This window comes from Salmo salar, chromosome 08 (assembly GCF_965601325.2).
Source record: "Salmo salar chromosome 08, fSalSal1, whole genome shotgun sequence".
Lineage (NCBI taxonomy): Eukaryota > Metazoa > Chordata > Actinopteri > Salmoniformes > Salmonidae > Salmo > Salmo salar.
This window is the reverse complement of record NC_138298.1, coordinates 14,340,291-14,352,362: the sequence shown is the minus strand read 5'-3', so window position 1 is coordinate 14,352,362 and position 12,072 is coordinate 14,340,291. Positions and strand designations below refer to the sequence as shown.

Sequence of the window (12,072 nt, the reverse complement as noted above, 5' to 3'; positions counted from 1 at the left end):
TTCCTGGCAGGATATTGATGTTTATCAATGGGGTTTGCCAGACCCAACCAGGGATGTAGTAGAAAGTAAACACAATTTACACACCTTATTTATTTGTGAAATTGCGTTTACCCACTTATCATTGCGTTCCAAGCATTGATCAACGCTCAGGAGGCTTCTTGATCTGAGTTCTAATCACGCGAACGAGTGGAATCATGAGTAATTAATGTATGCTCGTTATGTTTTCCTGCTCCCCCGGAATTGGCTTGTTAGCAGTGCATTCATTCACTACTCTGTCCAACGGGAAACTCCACCCATGACCTAGAAAGGTGAAACGAACTAGCTCAGTAGAGACCTACAGTAGCAAGTGGCAGAGAGACCGCTGACAGTGGGAATTTTTTTATCATCCCTTGACTCCTGCTGTGTCAACAGACATCCCCCAAACAAAAACCACCTAACTCTTTGAGAATGAGTGTACAACTGGTAAATAGTCACAGATATTTCAGTAAGCTAGGTATCTCAAGGGCTGGCTATTAGCCAGGTAGCTAGCTATAACTATGCTGAACAAAAATATAAACGCAACATGCAACAATTTCAACAATTTTACTGAGTTACAGTTCGTATAAGGAAATCAGTCAATTGAAATGCATTCCTTAGGCTCTAATCTAGGGATTTCACATGAGTGTGCAGGTGCACAGCCATGGGTGGGCCTGGGAGGGCATAGGCTCACCCACTGTGGAGCCAGGCCCAGCCAATAAGAATATGTTGTTTTCCCACAAAAAAGGCTTTATTACAGACAGAAATACTCCTCAGTTTCATCAGCTGTCTGGGTGGCTGGTCTTAGACGATCCCGCAGGTGAAGAAGCCGGATGTGGAGGTCCAGGGGTGTAGTGGTTAAATGTGGTATTACCCTGGTATTCACACCCCTTGACTTTTTCCAAATCTTTTTGTTATTAAGTGGGATTAAAATGTATTTAATTGTCATTTTTTTTGTCAACAATCTACACAAAATACTCTGTCGAAGTGGGAACAAAAATTCTAGCATTTGTAAATATATATGAAAAATATATATGGAAAATAAATCACAAATATATCTTCATTATATAAGTATTCAACCCCCTGAGTCGATACATATTAGAATCACCTTCGCAGTGGTTACAGCTTTGCGTCTTTCTGGGTGAGTCTCTGAGAGCTTTCCACACCTGGATTGTGCAACATTTTCCCCATTTTATTATTTTCAAAATTCATATTGGTTGTTTATCATTGCAAGACAACCATTTTCAGGTCTTGCCATAGATTTTGAGGCAGATTTAAGTAATAACTTAACTTGACCACTCAGGAACATTCACTGTCTTTTTGGTAAGCATCTCCGGTTTACATTCGGTCTTTTAGGTGTTTTAGGTTATTGTCCTGCTGAATGGTGAATTTATCTTCCACTGTCTGGTGGAAAGCAGACTGAACCAGGTTTTCCTCTAGGATTTCACATGTGCTTAGCTCCATTCTGTTTCTTTTCTCTCCTGAAAAACTCCCCAGTCCTTGGCATTCCCATAACATGATGCAGCCACCACTATGCTTGAAAATATGAGGAGTGGTACTCTTATGTTTGGGGCTAATCCAATACAACACATAACACTTTGTATTCAGAACCAAAAGGGCATTGCTTTGCCACATTTTTTGCAGTATTGCTTTAGTGCCTTGTTTAAAACAGTATGCATGTTTTATAATATTTTTATTCTGTACAGGCTTCCTTCTTGTCAATTAAGTTACTATTATGGAGTAACTACCATGTTGGTGATCCATCCACAGTTTTCTCCTATCACAGCCATTAAACTCTGCAACTGTTGTAAAGTCACTGTTGGCCTCATGGTGAAATCCCTGAGCGGTTTCCTTCCTCTCTGGCAACATAGTTAGGAAGGACTCCTGTATATTTGTAGTGACTGGGTGTATTGATACACTTTAGATGGTGTAATTAATAACTTCACTACATTCTCAAAGGGATATTTAATGTCTACTTCTACCAATAGGTGCTCTATTCTGTGAGGCATTGGAAAACCTCCCTGGTCTTTGGTTTAATCTGTGTTTGAAATGCACTGCTCAACTGAGGGACCTTACAATTATCTGTATGTGTGGGGTACAGAGATGAGAGAGTCATTCAAAAATCATGTTTAACACTATTATTGCGCTCAGAGTGAGTCCATATAACTTATTATGACTTGTTAAACAAATGTTTACTCCTGAACTTATTTAGGCTTGCCATAACAAAGGGATTGAATACTTATTGACCCAAGACATTTCTGCTTTTAATTTGTAACTAATTTGTTAAAAAAAAAAAAAATGTAAGTCTGGATTTAACACAACAAAATGTGGAAAAAGTCAAGAGGTGTGAATACTTTGAAGGCACTATGTCACTATCATTGTGTTATTATATTCCATGTAATTTATCAGAAACTTTTATCCAAAGCGATTTTCTGTTATAGGGTTTTACCTCGATCATTTTAATATTATACAGTGTGTATCATAATTATTCAAATTGTGTTGCATTACAAGGGGGTCTTTTTTGTCATTGACCTAAATAAAATACTCTGTCGAAGTCAAAATAATGTTTTTATTTTTTATTATTATTATAAAAATGTAATAACTAACATATAGTCGTTGCGTAAGCCTAAATTAGCTCAGGAGTCAAATGTGTCTTAACAAATCACATAAAAAGTTACATGTGTGAACTAATAGGGGTTGACATTGTTTTTGCAGCACCTGTAAGGTCCTTCAGTCAAGTATTGAATTTCAAGCACAGATTCGACTACAAAGACCAGGGAGCTTTTCGAAAGCCTAATAAACAAGGGCAGTGATCGGTAGAGGAGTAACAATGACAAATCAGACATTAAATATCTCTTTAAGCATGGTCAAGTTAATAATTATGCTGTGGATGATGTATTAAACCACCCAGACATATCAGAGATACAGTCATCCTTCTGAACTGAGCTGCAGGATAGGAAGGAAACTGCTCAGGGGTGTCACCATGAAGCCATTGGCGATTTTAAAATAACTACGGAGTTCAATGAATGTGATGGGGGGGGGGGAATGTAGGATGGATCAACAACATTGACGTGACTCCACAATAATGACCTAAATGAGTGAAAAGAAGATTAAAAAGATACAGAATAAAAATATTCCAAAACATGCATCCTGTATGCAGCAAGGCACTAAAGTAATACTGGGGGGGGGGAGAATGCAAAGGAATACACTTTTTGGCCTAAATGCAAAGCTTTAATGTATGGGGAAAATCCAACACATCACTGAGTAACTGCCTCCTTATTTTCAAGCATGGTGGTGGCTGCATCATGGTATGCTTGACATCGGCAAAGACTCGGGAGTTTTTCAGGATAAAATGAAAAAAGAGAGAGCTAAGGACAGGCAAAAGCCTAGAGGAAAGCCTGCTTCAGTCTGCTTTACACGTAAGGAATTTACCTTTCAGCAGGACAATAACCTACAACACAAGGCCAAATCTACATTGGAGTTGCTTACCAAGAAGACAGTGAATGTTCCTGAGTGTTTTGACTTGAATCTGCTTGAAAATCTTTGGCAAGACTTGAAAATTGCTATCTAGCCATGATCCCCAACATCTTGACAGAGCTTGAATAATTTTTAAAAGAATAATGGGCGAATATTGGTGTACAAAGCTCTTAGAAACTCACAGCTGTCATTATGATTATAACATGTATTGATTATAACATGTATTGACTCGGGTGTGAATACTTATCTAGTCAAGGAACATAAGTGTTTTAATTTTCAAATAATCGGTAACAAATGTTACTGTTTTCTGTAGATCATTGACCAAAAATGACATTGAAATCCTTTGTAACACAATAAAATGTGAAGAAATCCAAGGGGGGTGAATACTTATGATACCCACTGTATATGTAGTCATGTAGAAGAGCAGAAGCGAAGATCTTGCATGCTCTTGGGTTAAGTTTGCCTTAGATACAGCTTATTTTATTGGGAAAAATGCAAAACTGACCCAAGATCACTGTTTAGGGGCAACTTCACCTTACACTGACTTGCTGCACTCAACTAAGGAAGGTGGACCAACCAACAGTGCCGACTTGTTGACACTTAGATTGCCATATTTTATCTCTCGCTCTCCAGGTGGCGATTGAGGCGCAAGGCATGGAGTCCCTGATTGCGGCCAAGCCGGACGAAGGCGAGGAGGACCTGGAGTCCTTCGCTGGGATGTCGGCCCTGCTCTTCGACGTCCAGCTGCGGCCTGTGACCTTCTTCAAGGGTTACAGTGACCTCATGTCCAAGATGTTCTCCATGTCCGGCGAGCCCATGAACGTGGTCAAGGGCCTGATCCTGCTCACTGACCACTCCCAGGTTGGCACTCTCTTAAATCAATGACTCAACCAATGAATCAGTCAGTCAATCCATCAAACAATCAGTCAATCAAACTTCATTTCAAATGTATTTAAAAAAAACAATCACAACACACAAATGAACTGAGTTCATTCGACTTGTTCTTGTGTATCATATAAAGTCACTGATGCCTCTGACATTTTTTTTACAAATTTCTTCATATAGACTCGTATAAACTATTATATGTGTTGGTATCCGCCTAGGCCACATTTTAGTTGTCAATGCCTTGTTCAGCCACTTGGTTTCAAACCTCTCTGACACTAGCACTCACTGGCCCGGATGGGCAAGCAGCTATTGTGTTTTCACTCCTGTTTTCTCTCCTACATCATTTCAGGTCATCCAACTTCAGTCTGGGCTGAAGGCCAACGCCGAGTTCCAGGGTGGTTTGGCCATCGACATCTCAGGAGGCATGGAGGTCAGCCTGTGGTACAGGGAGTCAAAGACCAGCGTCAACAACAAGTAGGGAACCTGGGTTCAATAGTGATGGGCAGAATGCAAACAAAAACACTTTTACAATTGGAGCATTCTTCTCATATGTTGCCAACTGAATGTACTTAGTCATGCTTGTCGTTGGATAGTTTTGAATAATCATCTTTTGGTGGGCTCAGATTAGACAAAAAGGCCAAGATTCAATCCAGTGCGTTTTTATGGAATAGTGCACTATATCTGACTTTTAAGTGAAGTTATGCTTAAGTCGACATGTGCAGCATTTACAAACTCAATTGGTAATACATGATTGACGTTAACTGCACAATCTAAAAATGACACCTGATTCATTTCATCCACTGATTCATAGAGCATGCTCGCAAGTGGCGACGTGACTATTCTTGTCTCCATCAGATATATGTGAAGGTGACATCATTTCATTCAGCACTAGATTAGAGTAGTTGACTGGCTGATGCTTGCTGTCAATGCAAACACAATAGCCAGAAAACAACATCATCGGTCCAGTAGATAAATATGTGACATAATCCAGTGATGGAGATGGAACTGTAAAGCGCCTATCTAGATTCTAAGACTTTACAGGAATCAGGGACCGTATTCATAAAGGGCCCGATTTCAGATTTAGTACATTCACACCTTTTCCTACACACGCCTTTCCTACGCACGTCTCAGAAGTTGGTATTCAGACTTACCTTATGCAGGTGCGTAACGGGCCTTGCAGGCATGGTTCCCTTTTGTGCGCTGAATACATTTTGAATTCAACTGCTGAAAACCCTCCCACTTGCTGGCCAACAGATTTTCTCATGGAGTTTTCATTCAATAGGGTTTTCAGTACATTTATCTAAAGCCATCCCTTTACATTTGGTGTACCTTTTTAATTAGAATTTTCTCTACAGACTCAGTAGAATGTATGGAGACAACGGTTCAGAATATTAGGGATCAATGAAGTAAAGCCATGTAAATACACGCATATTCGTCTCCATTTCAGCACCAATTGGTAGATGAATGAAATGCAAGATCAGAGTATATCATTTAGGGTTAGGAAAGTGTTTATGAATAATAAAAAAATAAAAACTGGTTTTGAGAGACTTTACGCACAAAATATATTGGTGAATCAAAAATACAGTGATTTGATTCATCCTGAAAGTTGGCATGTTCAATTGTTCAGTCCCTGAAATATTGGAAGGTGAGAAAAGTGTACAGTGGAGGTTGAACAGTAGTCCTACAAATCTACCCTAATAATACCCACTAATCATGGAACTGTGATAAAGACGGTCCAGTCATCGTGAGCCTGGCTGCACGTTTAAAACACTGGTCTGCATTCCAGAATTATTCAAATAGGCTATACATCCTAAATTATTGCACAACTTGTAATATATTAGCCTAATATGATTCACTTTTGCTAGCGATCCTCAGGAACATCCACGCAAACATGACAGAGGAAAGAAAGGTAAACTAACAATGTAACGGAATGATGCAAAATGTAAGAAAACTAACACTAAAGTCAGTGACCGTTATAAATGTATGTAGGTATAACTGATGTTAGCTACTGATAGTGGCTAATATTTTACACGATACAAATGGTAAAAAATACAGTGAATAGTATTTTAACTATATTATAATTAAAACATTCTAGAAATCATAAATCGACTCGGTAGGTTTGGAGCTATACTGTCATTTGCGCAGAAGTCTACAAGTTTAAGCCCAGCATTTCATCAACTTCACTGTGGAAAAGGTGAAATGTTCCTCCTGGATATCATAAGGTGAATGCACCAATTTGTAAGTTGCTCTGGATAAGAGCGTCTGCTAAATGATGTAAATGTAAATGTTGACATGCTTCAGTTAGCTGCCATATGACTTGTTTTGTATTTGTCTCCAGCGTTCATAAGGTAAAATAGATCTAAAATGATTGTGATTGATTGATATTTACAATTCCCTTATCCAAAAGGTTTACTCATTTACCTAGCACTTACCATTTTTTGTAAATTACAGTGCATAGAGAATGGTGTTACTACTTTTGTAAAAAAACAAAGTAGATGTTCCACATGGAACCGACAGATTTCTGGACCTTATTCATCATTTCATTGCGCATAAAGGTGGTGGAATTATGAGGGAGTGAAGGTCAGAATACAGTGTATCTGTAGACACACCTCCACCACACCTTCTTCATTTCTTTGATCTCCACTCCAAACGAATGGCGGGTGAATAGCATGCTATTCCCCCAAAGCGTCTCAGACTAGGATCAGGTCTCCCCGGTCCATGTTGTAATCTTATTCAAAAAGGCAAAACTGATCTTAGATCAGCAATCCTACTATAAGACATTTAATTCCAGTGCTTGTATCACCTATTTGAGCCTAATGGTCTTGTCTTGACAATGTCAAGTTGTTATCCAAGAAGTGATTTGGTAGGTCTGATCTTAGTGCCATTGGGATTGTTCCTCCAAATATACTAGTTGAAGAAATGAAATTTGCTCGATTCATGACTTCCTAGAGTTGGAACGCTGATCTGGATACTGTAGATAGACTTTCTTGGTCTTTGTTTCGCGATGGCATTTTAGGTGACATTCTGTGTTGGCTCAAAGTCAACAAGGGGAATGGCAGAGGCAGGTGTATGGATCCTCTCCTCTGATAATAGACCAGCAGGCTATCTATAGTGACATCTAGGCCAAAGGCATGCTTCCACAGACAGACAGACAGGTTTTTCAGATGGCTTGGCAGTGGCCATTTTGCTTTGAGATTTCAAGCAGAGAAATATGACGATAGCGGTTTCATATTCAGGCATTCTCAAGTTTGTAAGAGATTTTTGTCACACCTCTATGTCCACCACCAGTCACCACCTGTTAATTGTATGTTGAGTTAAAAGGCATTTTACCGGTCAAAGGCTAACCAAATGCAATTGAATCTTTATTTGAGAAAAAACACATTATTCCGATCCACCCACCCACCCATTTTTAATCTGTAATTGTCTATTTGCAGGGGAGCCATGGTGGTGACCGGGAACGTGACAGTGGACATGGACTTTGTGCGCACTGGGATGGAAGTGAGCTTTGAGACAGAGGCGTCTCTAGACTTCATCACCACGGTCCAGTTCTCGGAGTACCCTTTCCTGGTGTGCATGCAGATGGACAAGACCACCTTCCCCTTCAGGTAGGCCAGGGCTAAGACCAATTGCAGCCTAGTGAATTCTACATTGTATTTTCAGTGAATTAGGAATGAGAAAATGGCTCATAATTACACCTGTACAGTCTCTGATTACATAGCTCATGAATTGACATTGTCCATTATTGCAGTGAGTCCCTAACAAAATACGAGAGCCTGCCATCAGGGAAGAGCTATGTGTCGCGCAGGGGCCACAAGCAGCTGTTGCCTGGCTCAGAGTTCCCTCTCCACCAAGAGAATTCCAACATGTGCAAGAGGGTGTTTGACTCAGACTTGTAGTCTTCTCCATGTTAATCCATCGGTAAGAAGATGGAAGATCTTTTGCAGAGTGTAGAGAGTTATGGGCCAACAATCCTATTTTGTTATAACGTCATAGTGTAAACAGTGTGTTGTATGAGGCGGATAAATGGATGCTAGCTAGCTAAGATATGACCATTTGTAAAATGGCAAAAGTGAACTGTCTTGTGCCTTTTTTGTTGATCTGATTGGAAATTGCGTACATTTATTTAATCTCTTACATCAGAGTTCTGTTTACTGCAAAATCGCTAACTAGCGGCTAACTTGCTAGCTGTTTACTACTATTTATCTCCCTTTCGATCTCCACAACACAATGCACAGTGTGACAATAGTGTAATAGGGTTATTCTTCCAATGAGTCCTACTTGACATTCTGGCTGAAGAGTTATTTATTATTATTTAAAAAAAAATGTTAAAGCTTTCCAGGAACACCTACTGTATCACACCACATGCATGTTTACATTCTTAATTCAACTTTTTTTTTTCAAATCAGGAATTTCTGTGGTGCCTTTTTATGAATTTGTTTGCATATCTATTTATATGGGTATAGGAGTCATATACATTATGTGGTATATACTCAATATAGCTAAGTGATACAACACAATATTCACCTATGTAAATATGGTACATAGCATTGGGTGAGCTGATGCTATGGTTGAATTTACTGGCATTTACATAAATGCTCACATTACAGTTTCTAGATTTTGTTTAATTGAAGACATTGACGTGGTTTCCAAGGCTGCAAAGATTGAATTACAGTAAAGTCATTGCGTAACAATGTAAAATAATGTTTACAGTACTTGATTCACTCTGTAGCTAGCTTGAAGGAGCTGTTACATGAGACCAGATAACACAGGGTTAATTTATTGAATTCATTTCTGATTTTAACTTCTAGATGTTAAACATGTATATCAATAGGAAAGTGTCTGATGAATTTATTTACACATTTGTAATTGATCCTATTTAAATAATTGTGTCCCGTATGAAATGTGACTTGATATTATAATTATTACATTAAGCCTTTGATATATTTTTTTGTACCATAGTTTGAGATCAGTTTATTAGGGTTTGTACTTGACCAACAACAAAGAGTGCACTGGAACCACTATGCCCCATTGGCTTGTAAGTGTATAAGGAAATTGTACATACAGTATGCAGTGCTTTTCTGGCATTACACTAGTGTGCATGTGTAAGATTAATTTCAATAAAGCTATGAAAACCAGAATGGAAATTGTATGTCTTTTGACCTTTCCCACTAACATTACTGACCTGTACATGGCCATTGTACCTACTTGGTTAAGCTATCAGAACACTGGTTTACCTGACATGTCTTTTAGATGATGATAATAATAACAGATTTCCTGTGTGGCTTGTTCAGTTTGACCATTTTAACGCATGTCAATCATAGTAGAAAGGTATGGTAAGAAGTACAGTACATATAAGGGATATTTACAGATAGTTCCTTCAAAGTATTCATACCCCTAGATTTATTCCACATTTTGTTGTGTTACAGCCTGAATTAAGGATGGATTAAATAAATAAAAATTCTCACCCATCTACAGACAATACCCCATAATGACAAAGTGAAAACATGTTTTAAAACATTTTTGCAAATGTATTGAAAATTAAATACAGGATTATTTACGTAAGTATTCATGCCCCTTTGTTATAACACTTCAAATTGAGCTCAGGTGCATCCAATTTCTTTTGATCATCCTTGAGATGTCTCTACAACTTGATTGGAGCCCACCTTTGGCCAATTCAGTTGTTTACACATGATTTAGAAAGAAATACACCTGTCTATAACAATTGACAGTGCATGTCAGAGCAGAAACCATACCATGAAGTCCAAGGAACTGTCTGTAGATCTGCAAGATGATAGAATTGTGATTAGGCATATAGCTGGAGTAGAAAACCATTTCTAGAGTTTCCAAAAGCACAGTGGTCTCCATCATTGGGAAATTGAAAAGGTATGGAACTACCCAGACTCTGCCTTGAGCCGGCTGTCCGAACAAACTGAGCAACCGGGCAAGAAGGACCTTGGTCAGGGAGGTGACCAAGAACCCAAAGACCACTCTGACAGAACTACTGAGTTCCTTGGCTGAGATGGGAGAACCTGCCAGAAGGACAACAGTCTCTACAGCACATCACCAATCTGGACTTTATGGGAGAGTGGCCAGATGGAAGCCACTCCTGTGAAAAAGGAATATGACAACACACCTGGAGTTTGCAAAAAGGCAAGTGAAAGACTCCGAGCATAAGGCAAAAGATTATGTGGTCCGATGAGACAAATTTTACTCTGTAGTCTGAATGCAAAGCACTATGTCTGGAGAAAAGCAGGCACAGATCATCACCCATCTAACACCATCCCTACCGTGAATCATGGTGGTGGCAGCATCATGCTATGGGGATGCTTTTCAGCGGTAGAGATTGGTAAGGATAGAGGGAACAATTAGTGGAGCCAAATACAGGAAAATCCTTAATGAGAACCTGCTTCAGTGTGCAAAGGAAGATTTACATTCCAACAGGACAATGATCCCAAGCATATAGAAAAAGCAACGCTGGAATGGCTTCAGAACAAGAATGTGAACGTCCTTGAGTGGCCCAGCCAATGCCCAGACTTGATTCCCATTGAACATTTTTGGAAAGATTTAAAAATTGCTGTTCACCTCCGCTCCCCTTCTAACAGAACTTGAGAAATCTGCAAGGAAGAATGGGAGAAATTCAGCCTTTAACACAACAAAATGTGGAATAAGTTAAGGGGTATGAATACTTTCTGAAAGCAATGTATATTTACAGGATATGGTTACAAATACTTTCATAAGCCTATTAACGTTGCACTTTAGTAATGATTTATAGTATAAAATGAACCCATCAAATGCGGGAAACCAAGTCCTGTTATGTTTTTGACACTGTGTTGATGGAAAGCAAAGTATGTCAACCAGAGGAGGGCATTGATTCTGAATCCCAAATTGACCCCTAACCCCTACACTGCAGGCGTTCCTGTTGATCTGAGATATCAGCATCATGGAAATCGCTTCATCTCGCCTTATGATTGGCTGGGTGGAAATGTCACCATATCGCCTCCACCTATCCAATCCTCTCAGATCTACGGAGTGGCTAGGGATTAAGGGCCAGGGGTTGAGTTGGAATTCAGCATGATATGTGAGTGTGTGAGTGTGTGTGTGAAGGAGCACTGAGTGAGTAGTGCACCCGTTTGCTGACCCGGGTGAGGTAATAAATCGTGTCTGGCCTTATGTCGCAGTTGTGACATCAGAGCCCCCGGTTGGCATCCAAGCACAACAACTGGGGCTTAATGGAGATTCTTTAGGAAGTGCAGAGAGCAGCTGGGAGCAAGGGGCTGTCTGCCAGTCTCACTGCCTCCATGGCAACAATGTAAACACACCAGCAAACTGTCAGGTTGAACTTAAGCCCGGGCCGGGTGAGGTTTCAGGGCCATCAGAAAGCTAACCTTGCACCCTTCAGCAGACAACAGACATTTTTATGTGTCTGTCTGAAGAAAATCAATTTGCTCTTCTTGTTTTGCTCGGGATAAATTTTTTTAGGAGCAGAAAGCTCATGCTGCTCATTCAGTGGAGCAGAAAGTTGCTGGAAAGGATTGGGGGAAATCATATTACCAGCAACAGAAATGATACAAATTGACCAGAAAAACACTGGTTGGGACACCACTTTGTGTGTTTAAAGATAGCTGTGATTCCCAATGTTTTGATCACTGTCAATATCTTATGGAAGTACCTTAGCAAAGAAAATTGGCACAAGCA

The 12,072-nt window shown here is 39.6% G+C and overlaps 1 protein-coding gene across 2 annotated transcripts in view; it reads left to right on the top strand.

Annotated features, from left to right (window-relative positions):
* The window catches only part of LOC106609996 (microsomal triglyceride transfer protein), a 51,464-nt gene extending 41,949 nt beyond the window's left edge, over positions 1–9,515 (top strand). For both annotated transcript variants that reach the window (XM_082978394.1, XM_014209080.2), the window contains exons 14-17: positions 4,126–4,353; positions 4,727–4,851; positions 7,812–7,982; positions 8,126–9,515. In XM_082978394.1, the coding sequence (XP_082834520.1) occupies positions 4,126–4,353; positions 4,727–4,851; positions 7,812–7,982; positions 8,126–8,273 (672 nt within the window). In that variant the 3' untranslated portion in view covers positions 8,274–9,515. The remainder of the gene's footprint in view (positions 1–4,125; positions 4,354–4,726; positions 4,852–7,811; positions 7,983–8,125) is intronic.
* Positions 9,516–12,072: the final 2,557 nt, after the last annotated feature.